Raw genomic sequence first — 26268 nt, forward strand, 5'->3', positions numbered from 1 at the left:
AGGTCTGTCAATAAAGTATAGGTCCTTTTTATTTTTTTCAAAAACTATATGGATTTCATTCATATGTTTTTACGTCAGACATGCTTGAACCCTCGTGCGCATGCGTGAGTTTTTCCACGCCTGTCGGTGACGTCATTCGCCTGTGAGCACTCCTTGTGGGAGGAGTCGTCCAGCCCCTCGTCGGAATTCCTTTGTCTGAGAAGTTGCTGAGAGACTGGCGCTTTGTTTGATCAAAATGTTTTTCTAAACCTGTGAGACACATCGAAGTGGACACGGTTCGAAAAATTAAGATGGTTTTCAGTGAAAATTTTAACGGCTGATGAGAGATTTGAGGTGATACTGTCGCTTTAAGGACTTCCCACGGAGCGAGACGTCGCGCAGCGGTCCCAGGCGCCGTCGTCAGCCTGTTTCAAGTTGAAAACCTCCACATTTCAGGCTTTATTGATCCAGGACGTCGTGAGAGAACAGAGAAGTTTCAGAAGAAGTCGGTTTCAGCATTTTATCCGGATATTCCACTGTTAAAGGAGATCCGCCTGCACGTCTTTCATTAAAAAAATCTCCTAGGACTGCTTTTTTGCATTTGCGCAATATCTCTAAAATTAGAAAGGTCTTGTCTCAGAGTGATGCTGAAAAACTAATTCATGCATTTATTTCCTCTAGGCTGGACTATTGTAATTCATTATTATCAGGTTGTAGCTAAAAGTTCCCTGAAAAGCCTTCAGTTAATTCAAAATGCTGCAGCTAGAGTACTGACAGGGACTAGGAGAGAGAGCATATCTCACCCATATTGGCCTCTCTTCATTGGCTTCCTGTTAATTCTAGAATAGAATTTAAAATTCTTCTTCTTACTTATAAGAGTTTGAATAATCAGGTCCCATCTTATCTTAGGAACCTCATAGTACCATATCACCCCAATAGAGCGCTTCGCTCTCAGACTGCAGGCTTACTTGTAGTTCCTAGGGTTTGTAAGAGTAGAATGGGAGGCAGAGCCTTCAGCTTTCAGGCTCCTCTCCTCTGGAACCAGCGCCCAATTCGGATCAGGGAGACAGACACCCTCTCTACTTTTAAGATTAGGCTTAAAACTTTCCTTTTTGCTAAAGCTTATAGTTAGGGCTGGATCAGGTGACCCTGAACCATCCCTTAGTTATGCTGCTATAGACTTAGACTGCTGGGGGGGTTCCCATGATGCACTGAGTGTTTCTTTCTCTTTTTGCTCTGTATGCACCACTCTGCATTTAATCATTAGTGATTGATCTCTGCTCCCCTCCACAGCATGTCTTTTTCCTGGTTCTCTCCCTCAGCCCCAACCAGTCCCAGCAGAAGACTGCCCCTCCCTGAGCCTGGTTCTGCTGGAGGTTTCTTCCTGTTAAAAGGGAGTTTTTCCTTCCCACTGTCGCCAAGTGCTTGCTCACAGGGGGTCGTTTTGACTGTTGGGGTTTTTCAGTAATTATTGTATGGCTTTGCCTTACAATATAAAGCACCTTGGGGCAACTGTTTGTTGTGATTTGGCGCTATATAAATAAAATTGATTTGATTTGATGTAAGCAATTAATCTGTGGCTCCGTTCTTAAGGTTAGCAGATACATTCCATTCAAGCTGCTCTGGGACATTTTTCTCAGAGCTATGTCAGCGTTCTCGGAAACACTCGGAAATGTCATGATTTCGGTGTGACATGTCCTTTAAAACATTGAAGAATGGAAATAATGCATGCCGTTGTCTAGCACCCAAATCTCAAAGAATGAAAGTATGTCTCGGTATCTCAAAAAATTTTGATTTCCATTCTGCCGTTTTCTTCATAAAAGCCTCCGTGTTTCCTGTCACAGGAGCTGCAGCATTGTTGTTAGCCTCCAATCTGGTCGATCCCGTGTCAGACAGTGTTGATCGAGTCAGGTGTGCACTGGTCTCGGCCGCTGTGATGCTTGGCGCTGGCATGTCCCCCTCCCTGGATGGACCAGCGATCACAGCACCCAGCATGTTGCGATGTTTTTCTAGCTGACCCTCCTCGGCTACAGGGGCTGTGGTCACCACCAAGATGAAACAAAATATGCAGAGATTGTCCTCTGATCATTAGGCTTCATGTAACACTTGCGTTTTGTCATGGTTTGTGTCGTCTGGATATAAACGGGTAAACAGCTGAAGTTGTTTATGTGTAATTTCCCCACAAAAATGGGTTTGCATGCGTTCACATTCCCACCAAGTCTCGTGCTAAAACATAGCGAGATGACACCACAGTATAGCGGTGCTGCAGTGGCAGTATAATGGCTTGGTGCTGTTATTTCATTATCTGGGGAGAACCCTGATTGAGCAAAGGGTGTGAATACTTTTGTACATTTGATTTCTTAGTTTTTATTTTTAATAAATATGCAAAATTTAAAAAAATAAACTTTTTTCCTGTTCTTCATTATGGGGTGTTGTAAGTAGAATTTTATGGGAAAAGTGAATTTGCTCCATTTTGAAATAAGGTAATACAAATGGAAAAAGTGAAGTAGTGTGAACACTTTCTGGATACACTGTATCCAGAGCCTGTATGTATAATTTTGACTCTGACTATCTGAAATAAATTCAGATTGTGCACCTAGTTCTTGTTGTTTTTCCATCCCAGCAAACAAACAGTTCAAGGACATCATTAAAAGCCCAAAATTACTATGGCATTCATGCCCATGATGAGTATAGGTAAAATTGGGCAGTTGTCCCTGCTATTACGTTAAAAACAATTGTGTTGGGGATTTTCCAGGAGATCAAATTGGGCACTGATGAATATGTACTTTAAGGCATGTCAGCTGTGGTCTTCACCATGTTTTACTTTCCTGAGCATTTTGTTTCAATGATCTGGGATAATATGGCAAGCTGTGTCAGTGCTCCAGTATTTCTGTTGAATGAAATTTTATTATTATTTAATTTGTATATTTGCACTGTTGGCACTAATTAGCTTAGTGACAATAGCTCAACTGCAATGCCATGGCTACTGAGGAAGTATGCTATGTGTGCAGTCAAACTTGACTGATTTGAATTTTTTTTGGGGGGGGGCCCTGATATTAGGGAAGGTAAAAAACAAAAAAAATTCTGAAATACAGATAAAGAAAATAGTTCTCAATAAAACATCTCACTGAAACAACTTCCCTTCAATTTATAATACATTCTACAAAAATAAGTTATTGTATAGTTTGTGAAGGGCACGTGCCTACAAAATTAATACAGTAGCCAATTCAACAGGTCAGGCGCACATTACAGCTGGTCTCTGGTGTCTGAAACATGCGGGGAGAACCCCCACAAGGCCAGAATATTTTCTTAGTAACTGATGAAAAACACAGACAAAGAACTCCTGCTGTTCCTCAATGCCTGAAGTAAGGGTCTATTTGGTCCATATGATGGGTACTTCTTACACATCAGTGGGCCTTTGTGAGGTGGATTAAAGTAATTTAAGATTTTGAATGTTTTGTAATTGACTTTAAGAGCCATACTTTCAGGTAGTTTAACTTAAATATGATGCATATTTCATGCTTCTGTTATATTTTAGGTTATGCACAAGGCATAAATAACATTTAAAATGTTTGAAAACACTTTAATATTGGATGCACATAGTATTTCTTCAAAAAAATTCCTTAAACATTTTTGAGTGGTATTGCTTCTTTATTTTATTTTTAAAACAATATAATCCCTTTGTCTTAATTGAACAAGAGCTGAAACTGCACTGATTTTCATTGTCCGTCCATCTGGTTTCATAAAGGATAAAACTTGGATGAAAAACTTTCTGAATCAGTTTTTTTCACACTTTCATTTTTCATAAACATGAAACTGTGTCCTGAATCAGACTCTATCAGAATTTATTGCCAAGTAAGTTTGCACTTACAAGGAATTTGATCTGATGTTAATGGTACATAAACAATAGGAAAAGAAAAACACTTCTATAAGAAGTAAAAAAGAGTCAAATAGACAAAACTATATAAACTGTGTAATAAATAAAACACAATGGAATGGGACAGTGCAAAAACAGGTGATTGGGGTACAGATATACAGTACCTTTCAGTGCAAGGATGACCAATCTGTGCTTTATGGTAGTGGGGAAGGGAGGCAGAGTCAGTGGGGGTCTCTGGCATTGTTTGATTCCAGCTGCGGATGGAAAGAAGCTGTTTTTATGTCTTGAGGTTTTGGTCCTGATGGGCTTCAGCCTCCTGCCAGAGGGGAGGGTGACAAACCATTTGTGCCAGGGTGGGAGGGATCAGCCACGATCTTCCTTGCTTGCCTCAGGGCCCTGGAGGCATACAGGTCCTGTAGGGATGGCAGACTGCAGTCGATCACCTTCTCTGCTGTGTGGATGATACGCTACAGTCTGATCATGTCCTTAACAGTGGCAGCAGTGTACCAAATGATGATGGAAGAGGAGAGGTGTGTGCCAGACTGTGATGGAAGAGGACAGGATGAACTCAATGATGACAGTGTAGACGTTCACCATAATTGTTTTTGGTAGGTTGAACTTCCTCATCTGCTACAGAAAGTACATCCTCTGTTGTGCTCTCTTGATGACAGAGCTGATGTTCAGCTCCCACTTGAGGTCCTGGGTGATGGTGATCCCCAGGTAGCAGAAGAACTCCACAGTGGCGACTGGGGAGTTGCACAGGATGATGGAGGTGGCAAGGACTGGGTTCTTTCTGAAGTCAACAACCATCTCCACTGTCTTGAGGGCGTTATGCTCCAGATTGTTCTGTCTGCACCAGGACACCAGTAGTCAATCTCAATCTCCCGTCTGCAGGCAGACTCATCCTCATCAGATATGAGTCCAGTGAGAGTCATATCGTACATCAGGAGTTTCATGGACTGGTGACTTGATGGTTTGATAGTTAACTGCTTTAATGAGCTGCTACATATATATATATATATATATATATAAATACACACACACACTGGTACTATTGAGTAGATGGTCTTTGTATTCATTAATGTGCAGTAACACCACAGCATGCAAAGGCAGTTGGTGTAACTGTACCAAAAATGGTCTACAGCATCAAACTTTTAATTCCTTGTTCTACAGACTTTTTTGTTCATTATTGTTACACACACACACACAAACAGCGCTTCATGTCATAGTGTGCAATGTGCTAACCAGTAAACACAAGAATTGTGTGTAAAATGAATGTTAACTGAAAATAAACCCCATATTGGGGAAAAGAACTTCCATAATGCGTTGGCGCAGTTTAGTGAAATAAACTTTATAATACAGAAATGGGAAGCCTGGCATAATGCATAAATTCACAGGAGTTTTCCCTTGACTGGTTTATTTGAGGTATATCTGAGATTAAGCTTTATTTGTATATTTCAGCTTGAGAAAATAAGCTGTCTTTGCATGAATGATAAAAGTGGTAAATCATCGTCCCCAATGCTCTGAGGACATGACCCGAGATCAGGTTACCAAAGCATCGCAGTCTGTATGTCATACTGTGATTTAAATCAATCTCTAGTGTCCCCAAGAGGGCTTACGGTTTATATAGCATGTATTACTGATACAAAGTCAAGGTACATGATTCATCATTAGCCTGAACTTTATAGAGCTGCTGTCTGTGATTCATATAAAACTAAATTAATATTTTTATTCCTGTCAGCTTTTCCTTTATCAAAATTGGCTGTGGTCCTTCTGGAGGTCACAGTGACTCAGTCCTGATGGGGCCCAGAACTCCATCAGAGTTGCCTTGAGTCTGACTTGTAATTTGGTCAAATTCTGAACCTGAGAATTCTAAGCATGTTGTGCAAGTTTGGCAACATAACTACAGCAGCTGTTCTGGCACACTCAATTAATTTGGTTGTGAGGTGAAACTGACTGAGGTTGTCCATCATGTTTTAATTGAATTTGCAGTAACTGGCAATAAGACTAATACCCAAAATACAATGTGTTACAGGCTGTGTAGCATTGTGTACCAATGCTGACAGTGCACAGTTCATGGTGATGTGTTGAACTACTGGTCTCATATGGATGGATCATATCAAGAATGTATGGTTTATAGGTTTACACCAACATGAATTAAAGGGTGCACGGGTTTACCCCCACATGAATTTAAGAGGGTAAGCCACACAAAAAAACCTTTAGACAAACTGTAACGGTGATGGATAAAGAAAAAAGAGTGTCTGTAAAGACAACAAGAACGAAAACAAAGCTGGTGGGGAAAAAATGCAATTTTGAACACTATTTTCGTCATTTTTTTTTATACATTATTATTGTGATTGCATTCTTTTGCTATACATTTCTTATCTAGATAATTTTTATGTTCACGTATTTGAAATAAAGAGGCTTCATTCATTCATTCAAACGTACTTAAGCTAATAAAGATAGCAGGACCATGTTTTCTGGAGTATAAGTCACAGGGTTTTTTTGGGGGGGGGGGGGGGGGGGGGTACTAGTTTGGGAGGTTCTGTGACTTGGGCTGTAGTGCACTGTATATCAAAAAATCAGATGTCCAGTAATAGTTTTTATTTTTATCGTAATCAAAGCTCTAAACAAAACAAATTTCAAGAATAAAAGAATAAATGGCAGTAATAAAAATACAGTACAACGCTGCACAAAAACCTCAAAGAGCTGATAATCGAGAAAAGACTTATACTCCAGAAAATATGGTAACTGTAGAAATATACAGTTTAACATAGGTTAATGGCTTTTTTGCATAAGAAGAGGAACTGATTAATAAATGTCTTCATTTTTGGCAGAAGAGAAACAGTCCAATCTGTCAGATGTTTGTGTCGCATTGTCACATCCCTTAAGTAGAATTATTTATTGGGTTCTCAAAGAATTAATAGTTGCCCTTGTTGGCTCCAGTGAGAGTTTTATGGCATTGATTCTACTTGTATCATTCCTCTGTGGATTTGTCATGCACCCTTAGTTTATTATGGTTTGAGTCATAAAATATCACAGTACATCTTTGAGGCAGCTTGTTCAGTATGTTGGTTATATCCTTATAAGACCTGAATAACTCAATAAATGACTACGTAGGTGTATACTTGTGACGATAATGCTGTGCAGTGTATCAGTCATTATCATCACTGTAGTATTGACAGTGGGATCTCATGTCTGTTGTCTTTTAAAATGCAAGTTTGCAGTGTAAGCCTGTCTGACCTACTTTGAAGACTAGTGAATTTTTAAAGTGAGGATGTGATGTCTGAATTTCCATCAGTAAAATATATTTGGAATCTAAACATCACATGATCGGCCTTGTGATGACGAGATCAGTGTTAGCGCTTAACTGCTCTCATGCTGATTTTTAGTTTATCTTTTTTGGACACCTATCACATTGTGATCAAATGTTTTCTCTCTGGCTGCAAAAGAGCTTTGTGTGTATTTTGGGGGTTTACCACAGAGGAGCATGAAAAAAGCTACTGAAAGTGAGCACTGCATAATTGAAGCTGAGGAAATTTGACAGAAAAGGTTCTAACTGAGAGTTACAGTTGCACTGATACTTAAAGCAGGATGACAAACTAAAGACACGGGCACTCCATTGTGTCAACAGAGATTAGTGTTTGACAAAACTTGCCTGCACTTAAGTCACCATCAAACATACTACATGGAGATGTAGAGATCCTCCCATTCTGACCTTTCACAATAAAAGCCCTAGTCATGCACTGTTGCTAGTAGCTACCGTAGTAGTTGTAATTGTAATGTTAACAATATTGAGTGACATAGTGCTTTCTAGCCATGTTTACAAAATGTATCAAAATAAAATACAATAAAGTTTAATTGATGGATTTTGTAGTTTTTAGGCTTTTGGTGTTGTTGTTATTATTATTGGGTACTATTCAAATTGGTGCTTTATTAAATAAGATAAATATAGATATTGATCATGCAAAGGTTAACCTTTCCTTGATTTGTGTGTATGTGTAATTTTGAAATGCTGTCACATGCTTTAGTCTTTCAGATCCTGTATTGCTTTTTGTTAGAAGAAGTTCACTGTCTTTTCTGTATTTGTAAACAGCAAATGGCAAAATTTTTTTAAATTAATGAATTTTTTCCTTTACCAGCTGTTTCACTAACCTATCACTTTTGTGCAGTGTCCCCTCCCTCAAAAAATGCCATCATTGTCAGTGTTTGATTTTCATGGATTGCACATTTCTTTTCATTTCTTTTCCAGGTGCTGTATGGTGAGAGGGTGCCAGTGGGTGCGGCATGCTGAAGCCAACCCCCCTGGCTCAGGATGAGTGTCAGAGATGGCGCTGCCACCATGGCAACGAATGGAGGCGGAGGGGGAGGTGGGGCAGCTAACCCTCATGATCACGACCGCCGCTCTTATGTGCTCCAGATCTACCCGCGACTAGCTGTGCAGTCCTCTACCTGCTGCTGCCTTAGGTGGGCATGTCACAGTATTATGGCTGTTTGTTTTTTGAACTGAGTGCAAGTAGTGACATTTTGTTTAGCTCCTTTTGTTGCTGAAACTTTGAAGAGTGCCGATGAAATAGTTTGAACTGAACAGTAACTTGACATTAAGGCATTTTCTTCTTTGCTTACATCCACTCTTCAGAGTGCAGAAGGATGCGACAGCAGCCTCGGTGATCTCCGACGCTGCCTCCACATTAGGGCTGGACCCTGGCCGCCTGTATGTCCTAGCAGAAGTGAAGGAATGTGGTGGAGAGGAATGGGTGCTGGATGCTGGGGACTCCCCAGTACAGAGGTTTCTACTGTGGCCTCGCAAAGCCCAAGAGCAACATCCTCAGAGCTTTGGCTTTTACTTTCTACTACAGGTAGGGTTGACAAAAAGTTGAGTGTGGTGTGAGTCATTGTCCTTTCACACAGAAGACAAGTTTATGTTTGGACCTACTTGTATCGGAACACTGGATCCATGTCAAGTCTGTGTTTTCAGCAACTTTTTACCCAATGCATCTGCAACTGCATTTATTGTCCACATACAGTAGTGTTCAGAATAATAGTAGTGCTATGTGACTGAAAAAATTAATCCAGGTTTTGAGTATATTTCTTATTGTTACATGGGAAACAAGGTACCAGTAGATTCTCACAAATCCAACAAGATGAAGCATTCATGATATGCACACTCTTAAGGCTATGAAGTTGGGCTATTAGTAAAAAAAAAAGTAGAAAAGGGGGTGTTCACAATAATAGTAGTGTGGCATTCAGTCAGTGAGTTTGTCAATTTTATGGAACAAACAGGTGTGAATCAGGTGTCCCCCTATGTATGGATGAAGCCAGCACCTGTTGAACATGCTTTTCTCTGTGAAAGCCTGAGGAAAATGGGACATTCAAGACATTGTTCAGAAGTACAGCGTAGTTTGATTAAAAAGTTCATTGGAGAGGGGAAAACGTATTCGCAGGTGCAAAAAGTATAGGCTGTTCATCTACAATGATCTCCAATCCTTTAAAATGGACAAAAAACCAGAGACGCTTGGAAGAAAACAGAAAGCAATCATCAAAATGGATAGAGGAATAACCAGAATGACAAAGGCTCACCCATTGATCAGTTCCAGGATGATCAAAGACAGTCTGGAGTTACCTGTAAGTGCTGTGACAGTTAGAAGATGCCTGTGTGAAGCTAATTTATTTTCAAGAATCCCCCACAAAGTCCCTCTGTTAAATAAAAGATGTGTAGAAGAGGTTTCAATTGGGCAAAGAACACATCAACTGGCCTAAAGAGAAATGAAGGAATATTTTGTGGACTGATGAGAGTAAAATTGTTCTTTTTGGGTCCAAGGGCCGCAGACAGTTTGTGAGACAACCCCCAAACTCTGAATTCAAGCCACAGTTCACAGTGAAGACAGTGAAGCATGGTGGTGCAAGCATCATGATATGGGCATGTTTCTCCTGCTATGGTGTTGGGCCTATATATTACATACCAGGTATCATGGATCAGTTTGGATATGTCAAAATACTTGAAGAGGTCAGGTTGCCTTATGCTGAAGAGGACATGCCCTTGAAATGGGTGTTTCAACAAGACAATGACCCCAAGCACACTAGTAAACAAGCAAAATCTTGGTTCCAAACCAACAAAATTAATGCCTCGCAGGTGTGAAGAAATCATGAAAAACTGTGGTTATACAACTAAATACTAGTTTAGTGATTCACAGGATTGCTAAAAAAGCAGTTTGAACATAATAGTTTTGAGTTTGTAGCGTCAACAGCAGATGCTACTATTATTGTGAAGACCCCCTTTTCTACTTTTTTTTTTTTTTACTAATAGCCCAATTTCATAGCGTTAAGACTGTGCATATCATGAATGCTTGGTCTTGTTGGATTGGTGAGAATCTACTGAATCTACTGGTACCTTGTTTCCCATGTAACAATAAGAAATATACTCAAAACCTGGATTAATCTTTTTAGTCACATAGCACTACTATTATTCTGAACACTACTGTACATTCCTGTCCAACAAGGAATAATGTTTAAACTGGACAAACACAGCCGACCTAATGCTCACTCATCATTGAATTTGTTTTAATACAACCAAGGTGAACATTTATTCTATCGTTTTAATATTTACATGTTTTTCTGACAATTTACTGTTTATGAATGCTACCTTAAGTGCAGCTGACATGATTTTTGTCTTTCTTTTGTTGCTGATTCACATTATTTTACGGTAGTATGTGTTCTCTTGAGGGGAAAAAAAATATTGAATGATTGAATTGTGATCTTAAGACGCATTATTTGACAAAATATTACCCATGCACTGGCAGTGTTTTTTCTTGTGAGTCTAAAAGCAGCTGAAATGTGGCATGTCGTCAGAGAGGTACATCAAATGGCTCACTGTGCTGAAAGCAGTCAGTCCCCACAAGCAGCTCCAAGGAAAAACATGATTTTATCAGTGTCTGAAAGTTCATTTGAGATGGACACTGACAGAAAAGATAACGTAGCAGTTATATTTGGTGATCAGATGACAGGTTTGAACAAAATTAATCTGAAGCAGATGACAGCGTGAGTGGATGTGACAGACTCTGACGGGACGCAGGTGCCAGGAATGGAATTTTCCGTGATAGACAACGGTCTAACAATACTAATAATAATGAATGGTCATTTATACTTATTAAATTGAATATTAATTACATATATATAAATATATATATTTATATATAAATTCCCAGGATTTTGCTAACATAAATGCAGCACCAGATTGGTCCACACACACAGGATTTTTATTGTGATTCAAACAGGGATTTTCCATTTTAGTTCTTTAAATAGTGTAAGTACAAGCACTCTTTAAAAATATATATTTATCTGCATTCACATGAAAAGCAATGTGTGTAATGATAATAAAATAATATTTTATTTGTAAAGCGTTTTCAAAGTACTGCACACTCTGGTGTAGCAGAACAGAGCCACGCTGTCCTGTTCCAAGCCCTTGCATTAGAGCAAGGCTCTGCCAGCACCTTAGAGTGAGGCTTCAGCAGCCCAGCAACACGCTCCTGCTGTCTCTGGCGCTCTGTGTGGACAGCGCGACCCTGGTATGCATGTTCAGTGCATCGGAGAGCAGTGCACTGTTGTGGTCTTCTGATCACTACACGAACAAGTTGATCCAGATGTGCAGTTGAGTGCCTTGCATGTTAGCATCTGGACATCTGTGTGTGTATTTGAATGGGTGAATGCGACATCGCTGTAAAAGTGCTTTGAACATGAAAGTTCTGTATATATTCAGTCAGTTTACCATTTCCATTTATTATTATCCAAGGGATTCTCAGATCTTAAGCACTGAGGTTTCGTTATCAAGACCAAAGATAAATATGTGAAAATCAATACATGAGACCTTATCGAGCAGATGTTGCTCTGAGATACGCCCTCCCACTCTCTGACTGTTGTGTTGTTCTTCCTGATACTCTCTGTTCATGCTGTCACTATGAAATAGTCCTGTAACTATTAAAAAAAAAATAAAACTAAAAATGTATTTGTCTTTTCCCAGGAGAGGAACCATGATGGCTCTATCCACTATGTCCACCTCCCGGCCATGACCAAGGAACAGGAGGCACAGCGGTTAGCTGAAAGGGGCTTCCTTCCCCCTCCACAGGATGATTTTGCAGACCTCTGCAATCTTCCCATCCTCAATGAGGACAGCATATTAAATAACTTGCGCACACGCTTCTGCAAGAAAAAAATTTACACTTATGCAGGCAGCATTCTTATCGCTATCAACCCCTTCAAATTCCTGCCCATCTACAACCCCAAATATGTCAAGATGTACGAAAACCACCAGCTGGGCAAACTGGAACCGCATATCTTTGCCATCGCAGATGTGGCTTACTATGCCATGCTCAGGAAGCGAGTCAACCAGTGCATTGTCATCTCTGGGGAGAGTGGCTCAGGCAAGACCCAGAGTACCAACTTCCTGATCCACTGTCTGACAGCACTTAGCCAGAAGGGCTATGCCAGTGGGGTTGAGAGGACCATACTAGGAGCTGGACCTGTACTGGAGGTAAGACTTTTAAAAGCTGTGGCTGCTAAGAAATTACTGCAGGCAAATTTTTGGCAATTTTATGGGTTCATTCCACTGACCACTTTAAGAGACAGCCAGAAAATCTTCAGTTAATCTTCTTTAAGCATCTAGGTAACCACTGTTTTGGTATTTCCTGTTGTGGCTGTGACAGCACTTGATGAACTGTGTTGTTTTCCCAAAACAGTTTAAGGCGAAGATGAATTTTGGCCAATAGCATGGCTGTCATCTGTGTGGAGAAGATTTATGTGCAACAAGTCTAAGAGTTTGTCTTCTCTTTGGATACATTTTAAGCCTGTGTCACACCATGATGGATCAAGGAAGTGTATGGGGAGCTGATACCAATTTTGGAAATCTGTTTGTGTTCGTTTTTGTCCTACAAATGTTCTTTTCCCATCTACAAAATGAGTTTCTTGTCAGCTAATGTCCACGGAAGCCCTCAAAAAGTCTTGTGCTTGCTCAAAACCTTGAGTGAATATCAGCCAGAGAGCTTTCTTGCTTACTGCATGTTAGTTTACCGTTTGTCCTCTATTTATTTACTTTTACAATAGTCATGCATTTCTATCCTTCGGCTGTCCAGTGCTTCAGACTTGACTTCTGATTAGCCAAAGCTCTGGCACAGGGTGTGAATTCTGCAAGAGTGGAGAGAGGATAGTCCCCAGCACAGCAACACGTAGCGTAGCTGCTCATTTAGCCAAGGTGACTGAAGAACAAGATGCCGCAGTTGTGTGCTTTTTGAATCTGGATATCAGAATGTACTTGGTGGGTTCTCTTGGCTAGGAGTTACCGCAGAGTTGTTTGATGTCCTCACTGCTGCAGTCGCATCACAGCTGTCAGCGCATGAAAGCAGTGAGGATGTATGACGTAATGATCCCAAGCGAGCTGGATTTTGTCCATTTGCAATCAGACCTCTGATTATGTGATTTAGCCACCAGACAAAATATTTAAATATGTAACTAATTTATATGCTCTATCTGTTACAGTGTGACAGCCTTTAGTAAGAAATGAACACTAGATTGCTTAAGGGGATACAAAAAAGTGTTCATACCTCTTCGTCCGAGCCTTTAGTCTGAATGAATCATCAGTCATCAGTCCTCCCACTACAGATGATCTTTTACACCTAATCACAGTTACCACCACTTATGTCATTTAAATCTCTCTCTTTATTATTATTATTATTATTAGTATTTATTTATTTATTATTTTATAAGTACATCCTTTTCCCCCACTTCTCTGTGGGGTTGATGTATGAAGGTGATGCACCTTAAGGTTGATTGCTATGGAGCTGAGTGTCGTTTTCAAGGACACTTTGATATTCAAAAATCACTCTGGGACCAAACCCCAGTTAACAGAAAATCTCCTCTAAAAACCTGTGCTGCATGATTACTGTTTTTATTTTTTGTATTCACGCATCTGAGCACTCTGAGCGTTTCGCGCACAATTCTGCGTGCAGGGGGAATGGGCATTTACACAAACTCGGCCAAATATTACATTTGTCAGACCACGCATTTCAATAAAATGTCTGATTTCCTCACAAATAAAGAGTAAATCACCTGTCTGTGTCTGTCCCTGCCCTGTCCTAGGGTCATTTATTAAATGTGTACCTTGTCAGCTGATGTCTCTCGCTCTTAAACTGCTATTTCATCTTGGCAGAAAAAAAGTGACGTTCACTGTCAGTTTTCAATATTAACCACTTGAACAATAACTTACTTCACTAAAACATTTTGCTCAGCATTTATATTAAAGCAGAGAATCTGGCATTCATGGACACTTCAAAAGTTTCTACCTGTTTAAATCCAGATGATTCTGCAGTTAAATAATCTTTGTTGCCGTCTGTGATTCTTACTTGTTAAAATAAAACATGCATAATTTTCCCGTCAGCCTCTCACTGAAAACAGTGGAACATCCAGTCTGTCACTGTCAACACGTGACCTCAGTTTTTCCATGACATCCAGGCAGCAGGGAAGATCTCTGTCTGAACTCCCATCAAAGTTTTGAATGCGCACAAAACTTTCTGACAAACCTGGCAGTCATCAGCTGACAAGGAACTCATTTTGCTGGATGGAAAAAAGGGTTTTGTCAGACACAAAGAAATACAAACTGATTGTGGCTCTTCCACTGTGTGACTGAGGCTTGTGCAAAGCTAGCCACATTGTCACAGAACACTTCCTGTTTCTTTCACAGCAGTCTTTCACAATAAGGTCAAACGGATGACGTCATCACAAGTCAGACAAGGAAGAGACAAGAATAACATCTTGAAAACTCTTTTTTTCTTTTTATAATGTGTTGGGGCTCACAGAATTTATTTATTTTAGGGGGGTGCTTAATAAACTTTCATTAAAAAAAAATAATTTTTGGGTGGTCTAATGCTTGGCCCTGTGCTGTCAGATGCGCAAATACAGTAATCTTTCACAGTAAATTGTAGTTGAAAGCAAATTATGGTCATCTTGATCGTACTGATCATCTGTTTTAATCTACTTTCAAATCAGGTGGAATTACAGCACCTTCTGTTTGTGGCCTTTTTTTAATATAAAGTAATTACATAGTTTTGTGCTGAGCTGTTTATAGTATGGGCCTTTGTTATTCCATTACAAATTCACCAGTTGATTTTAGTGTTTGCATATATCTTGCAGTCTAACAGAGTTGGCCTTGAATTGTCAGATTAACAACGTGACATTTGACCACAGATATATTGCCTTTTTTTAACAGTGGCAGCAGCACTTCAACAACTGGGAGTACCTGCACCACCCAGACACGGACACACAAACAAGTAACCAGGATTTGAATTGGACAGTCCAGTGGAACACTGAACTGTGGACAGTCTAGTTTGAGGGACAATAATTACAGTGTTTCCATTACTGCCTTCATGAATGATGAAAAGTCCCATTAAAGTATGAAATGCCACCTAATTCAAGTAAATGTCTGCTTGTGCTTCTGGTTATTGCAGTTTGTCTGATGTGGTCAAAATATGATCATTTTGTGTGCAGCTGGAAATACAATACGCTAAAATAACAGCATGGTTTTTTTCAAATGCACGTCCATGTACTTACAGACTACCGTGAACATGTTACATCAAAGGCAGTTTTACACAGGATGGGAAGTACAGTAGTTTTTAAATTAATGCTCGATCATGGTCCACCTCCTGTTTAAATGCTGTTGGTATTCAGACATAAGACTGCTTTTCTACACACAGCTTCACTACCTTTGCAGAAATTCTGATTTTACTGATTATGTTTACAGTCCATGTAATAACATGAGTGGTTTATGTGTATATGTGTGCTGATTTTCTTAAACTAAATTTTCATGGCTTGTTATGCCCATTTGTCACATCCATTATATCCATATTGTCTTTTATATGTGAAGTTTGTATGTTCTCCCCATTTTTGCATTGGTTCCCTCCCGGTACTCTGGCTTGCTTCAAATGGCAAAGACATGCCGGGGTTAGGTGAAATGGAGATTCTAAAACTGGCCATAGATGTGAGTAAGAGTGACTGCCTATATATGTCCACCCTGTGATAGATTTTCAGAGAAAAGCTTGGGTGAGTCAAATTAACAGGCCAGTTCAATCCAATCTTTGTATTACCAGTGTGTGTGGGAAAATATGCTGTTTTGATACAGGATTAAAAATTTAAAGTAAAATTGAAATGATACAACAATAACACAGTTGCAATGACTATAATGCCAAGTGACTGGTAAATATCTTTAGCATCTTTCAGGCCTCACTCTGGCCAGACAGATGGAGGCCAGTCTGTATGAAAACACAGACTGTGTCTGTCTGTTAAGCAACTCTGCAGTTAATATATAAAAAAGTTAAAACGGGTCAAATGCACCATTGGTCTATACATGTTTATATTCACATATATGTGTATTTGCTAGGGCTGTCAGAGTTACAGTGATAACTCATTAACACAAGTTCCTTTTAAGGCTGCTACTTTTTCTTGATGCACAGTTAACTACAACAGCTACTGTGACAAGAAGAATGAGAATGAATGTGTTTTTAACAACTTAAATATCATTGTGTTCTAGTTTTACTTATACAACTCTGCACGGTGCAATTGATGCAACATAATTTTTTGAAGTCTTAGCCCCATTAGAAGATCCATGGGGTGCTGCAGTAGGTCGCTTGTGCGCACATGCAACTTTTTGAGACCCGAGCAGTTTTTGGCTATTCAGAGCTCAGAAGTCCATGTCATTGCTATGGGACATTTCTGATGCTGAAATCACAGATGATGCTTAAATTTGATCAATCTTTTAAAAGAATTAGATTGTAGACATGCCTGGGTATAACTGTAGGGCATCCGACTGCAAATCAGGCTCACTAAAACAGCTGATCGACAAGAAGACAGGCCTCCCAAAGCACAGATGTTTCAAGGTGTTACATTTCACCTTTTCCACGCAAAACTCGTCAAGCTAAATTAAGATCAATGGGTGAAGATGTGTCGTAGAGCCAACTTGCATATGATGGACCTGCCATTCTGGACAACAGTTCTACGTTGTTGGTGTTTTTGTTCATGATCGTCATCTTCTCTCGCCAGCAGGCCAACCTCGTCCACTCTCTACCTCTATCTACCGGCTCCTGTTTTCTGTAACCCATGGTTGAAACATTCTTGTCTTTTAAATACGCTCCGATGCTTTAAATCATCTGTTTCTCAGCCATGGCGTTACTTTGACTAAATCAAATCAATTTTATTTATATAGCGCCAAATCACAACAAACAGTTGCCCCAAGGCGCTTTATATTGTAAGGCAAAAGCCATACAATAATTACAGAAAAACCCCAACGGTCAAAACGACCCCCTATGAGCAAGCACTTGGTGACAGTGGGAAGGAAAAACTCCTTTAACAGGAAGAAACCTCCAGCAGAACCAGGCTCAGGGAGGGGTAGTCTCCTGCTGGGACTGGTTGGGGCTGAGGGGAGAGAGTCAGGAAAAAGACATGCCTACCTAAACATAGATTACAAATGGTGTTGTGGTTTGTTGGCCCGGCCAGGCGCGTTGCTAAGTTGATGGTGTATGCGCATAAGCGACCTACCACAGCGCCCCCTAACGTCTTTGAATGCAGCAATTGAAACTTGCCTGGAATTATTGTGCTTCTTATTGAAATCCATTTTTTCACCTTTGCGATGAGGGTTGGGCAGAGGATTATGTACTCCATTAAACACAGATACTACAAGTGGTGTGAACATAGCGTAAAGTCATAATAATAAATATGGGTTGTATGGCCGAGTTTCTAAATGTTGCACATTCAGTCAACCTCATGGCAAAATACAGAGACTTAAGACACAAGTAACATGCAAGTATCTCTGAGCCCTTTATATGGTTTTGAATGGAAACATTTGCATTGTGGCAAGCAGGTGATTTATATCTGTTTTGCCTTGAGCTGAATCTAACAGTTCATTTCATTGTCCATTTTCATCTTTGTAATAAGAATGGGGTCTTCACTTTCACATATGGAAGAATTTACATCTGCTCAGACCTCAAGCAGAGTCATTATTCTGAAGTCATTTTCAGCATCCACATTACTCCCACAGTCATACTCTCTTATAAGTAACAGTTCATTGTGAGTGTTGACTTGCATTTTATTTGGCTGTGTAGGCCTGTCAAAACCAGGACACCATTGTGGATGATTGCTGAGGTCTGCCTGCAGCTGCAGAGGGCCACTACCTCTGCGCAATTACCTGAATAGCATGTAGACAAAAGGGAAAACCCCTGTTTTTATTTTAAAAGCATTCATTTCTGTAAGACCCTAATCTGAGTCCTAATCTGGCAGTAAATCTACTTTGTATATTTTTCCATTTTAGTCCTCTACAATGTGGCTAAAAACAGACCTTAAAACAGAAACGTCTTACAAGGAATGTGATTTATTCAAAGTGCAAAGTGGTTCTGCAAACCTTCCAAGTTGTATAAATTTGTACTTGAACACACAATTTTCAGTCAGTCAATCAATCAATCAAGTTTATTTCTAGAGCCCTTTACAACACTCAAAGTGACCAAAGTGCTTTACAACAAAATTTAAAAACAAAACATAATAAAAACAAATATCGAACAATAAGACCATTACAGAAACATTTATATAAAAAATGCATAAAAACATTTAATAGCATAAAGTGCCATCATGCTGCTGAGTGTTAAAAGCCAGCCTGAACAAATGCATCTTGAGCCTGGACTTAAAAAGCTCTAAGTCAGAGATAATTCTCATTTCAGGGGGCAATTTATTCCAAAGTTTGGGCCCAGCAACAGAGAAGGCCCGATCACCCCAGCGTTTAGACCTGGACCTGGGCACCTCCAGTAAAAGCTGATTTACAGACCTCAAAGACCTGTTTGAGACACGAGGATGCAAAAGCTCAGTCAAATAAGGAGGGGCCAGGCCATTAAGGGCTTTAAAGACAAACATCAAAATTTTAAAATCAACTCTAAAAGAGACTGGAAGCCAGTGAAAATTAAAAAGAACTGGGGTGATGTGCTGACGTCTTTGTTTTTTAAAAATCGGACTGCACCGTTTTGCACCAGCTGGAGATGACTCAGAGATGTCTGAGGAACTCCGACATAAAGGGCATTACAATAGTCAGTTCTAGAGCTAATAAAAGCGTGGATAGTTTTTTCAAGGTCAGTGTGGTTTAAAAATGGTTTAACCTTAGATAAAAGTTACTTACAGTAGTGTTCAGAATAATAGTAGTGCTATGTGACTAAAAAGAATAATCCAGGTTTTGAGTATATTTCTTATTGTTATGGGAAACAAGGTACCAGTAGATTCAGTAGATTCTCACAAATCCAACAAGACCAAGCATTGATGATATGCACGCTCTTCAGGCTATGAAATTGGGCTATTAGTAGAAAAAGTAGAAAAGGGGGTGTTCACAATAATAGTAGTGTGGCATTCGTTTCGGAGTGTTAGAGGACAAGTTGGGACATGTCCACCTCTCCACAAGTTCTTTATACTCACTCGACTGGTAAGCACTGAAAGCCGAGATAGACATGTCCCAACTTGTCCTCTAACACTCCGAAACGGAGGTGTTCCTTTGTCTCGCTTCATCAGCGAATCGGTCGTGACGCGCGAAGTTTCCACGCGGCTTTCCATGACAAAATCTCTTGTTAAAAGTGAAATCTGCCGGAAAATGGCTGATGTCCAGGTCTTGTGATAACCAGAGAAAGAGCACACGACGGTCTCGTATCCACAGAGCCATCAGCTTAGAAATGATCCAGTGGTTTGTGCCGCATCGTTGCAGCTCGCAGCGCGGCGCGCCGACCGTCCTTAAAGGGGTCCTTAAAGCTGTAGTTAAAGTCCTTATTCTCTGTGAAGCCCGTGAAATTTTCACTGAAAGCCAGATACATTTTTCGAATGGTTTCTAGGTGCCAGTCTCTAACAGCTTCTGAAAAAACTCTGATGGAAAAAAAGTCTTTTTCATTCCGCCATTTCCAGACAATGAAAATCCGACGAGGGGGCGGGACCACTCCTTCCACAAGGCGTGCTCACAGGCGAATGATGTCACCGACAGGCGTGGAAAAACTCACGCATGCGCACGAGGGTTCAAGCATGTCTGACGTAAAAACATATGAATGAAATCCATATAGTTTTTAAAAAAAAATAAAAAGGACCGTTAATTTATGGACAGACCACGTATATCGCATACCAGGTATCATGGATCAGTTTGGATATGTCAGAATACTTGAAGAGGTCATGTTGCCTTATGCTGAAGAGGACATGCCCTTGAAATGGGTGTTTCAACAAGACAATGACCCCAAGCATACTAGTAGATGAGCAAAATCTTGGTTCCAAACCAACAAAATTAATGCCTTGCAGATGTGAAGAAATCACGAAAAACTGTGGTTATGCAACTAAATACTAGTTTAGTGATTCACAGGATTGCTAAAAAAGCAGTTTGAACATAATAGTTTTGAGTTTGTAGCGTCAACAGCAGATGCTACTATTATTGTGAACACCCCCTTTTCTACTTTTTTTTTTTTTTTTTTAAACTAATAGCCCAATTTCATAGCCTTAAGAGTGTGCATATCATGAATGCTTGGTCTTGTTGGATTTGTGAGAATCTACCTGTACCTTGTTTTCCATGTAACAATAAGAAATATACTCAAAACCTGGATTAATATTTTTAGTCACATAGCACTATTATTATTCTGAACACTACTGTACCTTCCTGGCAGAAATAGCGGGGCTTCAGGATCATAAAATCCAGGCATAACACTGACATGGAAACACACTCGTGACTCAATTATTGCTAAACACAGCACAGTGCATCAATCAATGTAAATAAATCTATGCATAAATTCTTGTGATGTCATTGTCTCAAGTTCCTAATGACATGAAATTTCCAGCTTGCCACAGAATAATACTGCACACTCTGGAATTGACCGTGGGATTAAAGAAAGTGAATGCATACATGCATTTAAGTAAAATCCAATCCAAGTAAAATCTGTCCAACTAAAAGTTCAAATCCAAGTAAAATCTGTCTGAATTACACGACAGCACGACCACACGGTGTCACTGAACTGTGCGGTAGATCATCAATTCAAACATTGCTTTTTGCCCTCTTTGGTAATGGCAGCTCATGCTCCTTGCCGGCACATGGCCAGGCGTGTCTCTGCCCGGTAGCTTCGCTATATACGACTCTATGGAAACAAATAAAATTTTCCAGATGAATCAACCTTTAACATTGCATGCCTTGCAACTATTCTTAGAGCAAATCATCTACCTCATTTGGACAAATGCATATGCATACAAATGCATACTTTAACAGAGTTTTTGCCCTGGAAACGGATTGGGTTGCACTTGTGAAAAATGTGAAGTCTGAGTGTATGCGTACTTTTCCTCCAGCTACAGAGGTCTCCAGGCTTGGGTTGCATTGTGAGGAGATGAGATCACTGTTTCTGCTCCTACACTCTGACTGTGTTGTTGGTACTCTATGTTGAATGGCTCCAACCTGAAACTATTCTGCAAAACTATTGGATTGCTTTCATTCATTGTCTTTATTCCATTGTATTATATTCACGTCATAATAATTGGATGCCATAGTTGGAAAGAACATTTTTCTAAATAGTATAAATTGTATTCACTGTCCTGAGAATACAGTATTAAGATGAGAAACTGTCAAAGTATCTACATGTTGGAACAAATAGCTGACAAATAGCCAGTTGGACTTGTGAACTAGTCCAACTGGTTGGACTTCTCTTACATGGCACTTTTGGTGTTTGCGTTTTATTTTTCCAGCTTTATGAAGTACTTTTAGATGGGCCATCCTCCTTTTTGACAAGAATAGACTGGAACATACTAAACTATGTATTGGAGATAGGTATCAGGTGTGAAAAGTTGTTTTACTTTGCCAGGCCATGGTTAATTTATTATAATTTATTATTTCTAAAAACAATTGAGAAGTAATTGTTTTGATATCAATTTGGAGTTCTGTCTTTGCTGTTGAAAGTAAAATGAAAGTATATGTGAAATTCAGTTAATTGGTCAATTAACATGGCTGGATTGCTGTTATCATATTTAGATTTGTTTAAAATATGTTTTTGGATGATTGTTGAGATGACACTAACTGTCAGAATGCTCGTAGCATGGGCCGGGGCGGAGGATTAGCAGCAATCTTCCATTCCAGCTTATTAATTAATCAAAAACCCAGACAGAGCTTTAATTCATTTGAAAGCTTGACTCTTAGTCTTGTCCATCCAAATTGGAAGTCCCAAAAACCAGTTTTATTTGTTATTATCTATCGTCCACCTGGTCGTTACTGTGAGTTTCTCTGTGAATTTTCAGACCTTTTGTCTGACTTAGTGCTTAGCTCAGATAAGATAATTATAGTGGGCGATTTTAACATCCACATAGATGCTGAGAATGACAGCCTCAACACTGCATTTAATCTATTATTAGACTCTATTGGCTTTGCTCAAAAAGTAAATGAGTCCACCCACCACTTTAATCATATCTTAGATCTTGTTCTGACTTATGGTATGGAAATAGAAGACTTAACAGTATTCCCTGAAAACTCCCTTCTGTCTGATCATTTCTTAATAACATTTACATTTACTCTGATGGACTACCCAGCAGTGGGGAATAAGTTTCATTACACTAGAAGTCTTTCAGAAAGCGCTGTAACTAGGTTTAAGGATATGATTCCTTCTTTATGTTCTCTAATGCCATATACCAACACAGTGCAGAGTAGCTACCTAAACTCTAAGTGAGATAGAGTATCTCATCAATCGTTTTACATCCTCATTGAAGACGACTTTGGATGCTGTAGCTCCTCTAAAAAAGAGAGCTTTAAATCAGAAGTGCCTGACTCCGTGGTATAACTCACAAACTCGTAGCTTAAAGCAGATAACCCGTAAGTTGGAGAGGAAATGGCGTCTCACTAATTTAGAAGATCTTCACTTAGCCTGGAAAAAGAGTCTGTTGCTCTATAAAAAAGCCCTCCGTAAAGCTAGGACATCTTTCTACTCATCACTAATTGAAGAAAATAAGAACAATCCCAGGTTTCTTTTCAGCACTGTAGCCAGGCTGACAAAGAGTCAGAGCTCTATTGAGCTCAGTATTCCATTAACTTTAACTGGTAATGACTTCATGACTTTCTTTGCTAACAAAATTTTAACTATTAGAGAAAAAATTACTCATAACCATCCCAAAGACGTATCGTTATCTTTGGCTGCTTTCAGTGATGCCGGTATTTGGTTAGACTCTTTCTCTCCGATTGTTCTGTCTGAGTTATTTTCATTAGTTACTTCATCCAAACCATCAACATGTTTATTAGACCCCATTCCTACCAGGCTGCTCAAGGAAGCCCTACCATTATTTAATGCTTCGATCTTAAATATGATCAATCTATCTTTGTTAGTTGGCTATGTACCACAGGCTTTTAAGGTGGCAGTAATTAAACCATTACTTAAAAAGCCATCACTTGACCCAGCTATCTTAGCTAATTATAGGCCAATCTCCAACCTTCCTTTTCTCTCAAAAATTCTTGAAAGGGTAGTTGTAAAACAGCTAACTGATCATCTGCAGAGGAATGGTCTATTTGAAGAGTTTCAGTCAGGTTTTAGAATTCATCATAGTACAGAAACAGCATTAGTGAAGGTTACAAATGATCTTCTTATGGCCTCGGACAGTGGACTCATCTCTGTGCTTGTTCTGTTAGACCTCAGTGCTGCTTTTGATACTGTTGACCATAAAATTTTATTACAGAGATTAGAGCATGCCATAGGTATTAAAGGCACTGCGCTGCGGTGGTTTGAATCATATTTGTCTAATAGATTACAATTTGTTCATGTAAATGGGGAATCTTCTTCACAGACTAAAGTTAATTATGGAGTTCCACAAGGTTCTGTGCTAGGACCAATTTTATTCACTTTATACATGCTTCCCTTAGGCAGTATTATTAGACGGTATTGCTTAAATTTTCATTGTTACGCAGATGATACCCAGCTTTATCTATCCATGAAGCCAGAGGACACACACCAATTAGCTAAACTGCAGGATTGTCTTACAGACATAAAGACATGGATGACATCTAATTTCCTGCTTTTAAACTCAGATAAAACTGAAGTTATTGTACTTGGCCCCACAAATCTTAGAAACATGGTGTCTAACCAGATCCTTACTCTGGATGGCATTACCCTGACCTCTAGTAATACTGTGAGAAATCTTGGAGTCATTTTTGATCAGGATATGTCATTCAAAGCGTATATTAAACAAATATGTAGGACTGCTTTTTTGCATTTACGCAATATCTCTAAAATCAGAAAGGTCTTGTCTCAGAGTGATGCTGAAAAACTAATTCATGCATTTATTTCCTCTAGGCTGGACTATTGTAATTCATTATTATCAGGTTGTCCTAAAAGTTCCCTAAAAAGCCTTCAGTTAATTCAAAATGCTGCAGCTAGAGTACTGACGGGGACTAGAAGGAGAGAGCATATCTCACCCATATTGGCCTCTCTTCATTGGCTTCCTGTTAATTCTAGAATAGAATTTAAAATTCTTCTTCTTACTTATAAGGTTTTGAATAATCAGGTCCCATCTTATCTTAGGGACCTCGTAGTACCATATCATCCCAATAGAGCGCTTCGATCTCAGACTGCAGGCTTACTTGTAGTTCCTAGGGTTTGTAAGTGTAGAATGGGAGGCAGAGCCTTCAGCTTTCAGGCTCCTCTCCTGTGGAACCAGCTCCCAATTCAGATCAGGGAGACAGACACCCTCTCTACTTTTAAGATTAGACTTAAAACTTTCCTTTTTGCTAAAGCTTATAGTTAGGGCTGGATCAGGTGACCCTGAACCATCCCTTAGTTATGCTGCTATAGACGTAGACTGCTGGGGGGTTCCCATGATGCACTGTTTCTTTCTCTTTTTGCTCTGTATGCACCACTCTGCATTTAATCATTAGTGATCGATCTCTGCTCCCCTCCACAGCATGTCTTTTTCCTGGTTCTCTCCCTCAGCCCCAACCAGTCCCAGCAGAAGACTGCCCCTCCCTGAGCCTGGTTCTGCTGGAGGTTTCTTCCTGTTAAAAGGGAGTTTTTCCTTCCCACTGTAGCCAAGTGCTTGCTCACAGGGGGTCGTTTTGACCGTTGGGGTTTTACATAATTATTGTATGGCCTTGCCTTACAATATAAAGCGCCTTGGGGCAACTGTTTGTTGTGATTTGGCGCTATATAAAAAAAAATTGATTGATTGATTGATGATGTATTCTAGTTTTATGTTTATTCTTAATGTAATCTGGTAGCATTATGGCACAGAAGTTATAATAATCCTGTATGTAGAGCACCTCATGTATGTATGTCTGTTCTTCTGTGCGTGCATCTGTCCATAGGCTATGAATACAGAGGTGGTGGTGAGACAGGGCAAATGAAAACCAGACACAGACAAACTCAGCTAAAAGGCTAACCTCTGTTCAGGGTTTTTTTTTTTTTTTTATAAAATAATATTTGGGGCTGAGCGGTGGTTTTCTGAATGATTTTGCTTTCGTGTGGCCATTAAAAAATAGAATTCGCTTGTTTCCGTAAGTAATCATGGATGAACTCAACTTAAAGTCTTCAACCTACACATAACTCCCACAAATGGTAATGTCATTAGCATCTTAGCAACAAGCTCAAAGAACAGGCTAACCTCAGTTCTGGTGTTTATTTCACCATGTCTTTGGGACAGTTGATTGGTGGTTTCCCATAACAGTTTTGTTTGTGTGGGCATTAAAAAGTTATAACCTGCTTATTCTCTCAGTAATCATGTTTTAACAACCTACCAATGACTTCAGCAAATGCTAACAACGTTAGCATCCCAAATTTCAATTGCACTGTAATTTCACTCAACACAAATACTTTGAAATCGTTTCTGGGGCCCTGCGGGTATTATGCCCCAGCTCATTGGGGGGTTGCACCCCCCGACCCCCTGCAAATTTTCCTTGTATTTCACAATTTTCATTTTTACAGCCCTGATAAATGTCACAGGCAGAAAGTTCATATCATCTGGAAATCCCTTTTGCAGGAAGCACTTCCAACATGGGAAGAAGTATCACCAGTAGTTCTCTGCTGATTGCTAAGAGGTTTGCCGGATGTAGATAGATCAGATTATTGTGTTGTTCTTCAGGAAGTACAGAGAAGTAGCTGGCCAACGAGTCTGTGGCACTATTGTTATCTCATTGTAGCAGGTTGTGCCTTTATTCTTCAGCTATATTTGGTCAGGCTGGGTGGCATTGTGCATGAGAATGGAGGGGTAGAGTGTGTACATGTGAGAGTGCACACACCCACACGGTCTTTACTGCAATCAAGCCATTGTGAATCACATTGTAGAGTAGATCAGGTTATTTTGTACTTGAGGAATACAGCTTACATGTAGCAGCATGTAGCAAACTACTTCAGGGTCTGTTCATG

General features: G+C 39.7%; 1 protein-coding gene across 1 annotated transcript in view; it reads left to right on the forward strand.

The window, feature by feature from the left end:
• LOC117518638 (unconventional myosin-IXb) overlaps positions 1-26268 on the forward strand; it is a 195017-nt gene that overhangs the window by 81449 nt on the left and 87300 nt on the right. Inside the window, 3 exon segments of the mRNA XM_034179841.1 lie at positions 8109-8323; positions 8496-8715; positions 11874-12383. Of these exon segments, the coding sequence (XP_034035732.1) occupies positions 8172-8323; positions 8496-8715; positions 11874-12383 (882 nt within the window). The 5' untranslated portion in view covers positions 8109-8171.

The sequence above is a fragment of the Thalassophryne amazonica genome, chromosome 10 (assembly GCF_902500255.1).
Source record: "Thalassophryne amazonica chromosome 10, fThaAma1.1, whole genome shotgun sequence".
NCBI lineage: Eukaryota > Metazoa > Chordata > Actinopteri > Batrachoidiformes > Batrachoididae > Thalassophryne > Thalassophryne amazonica.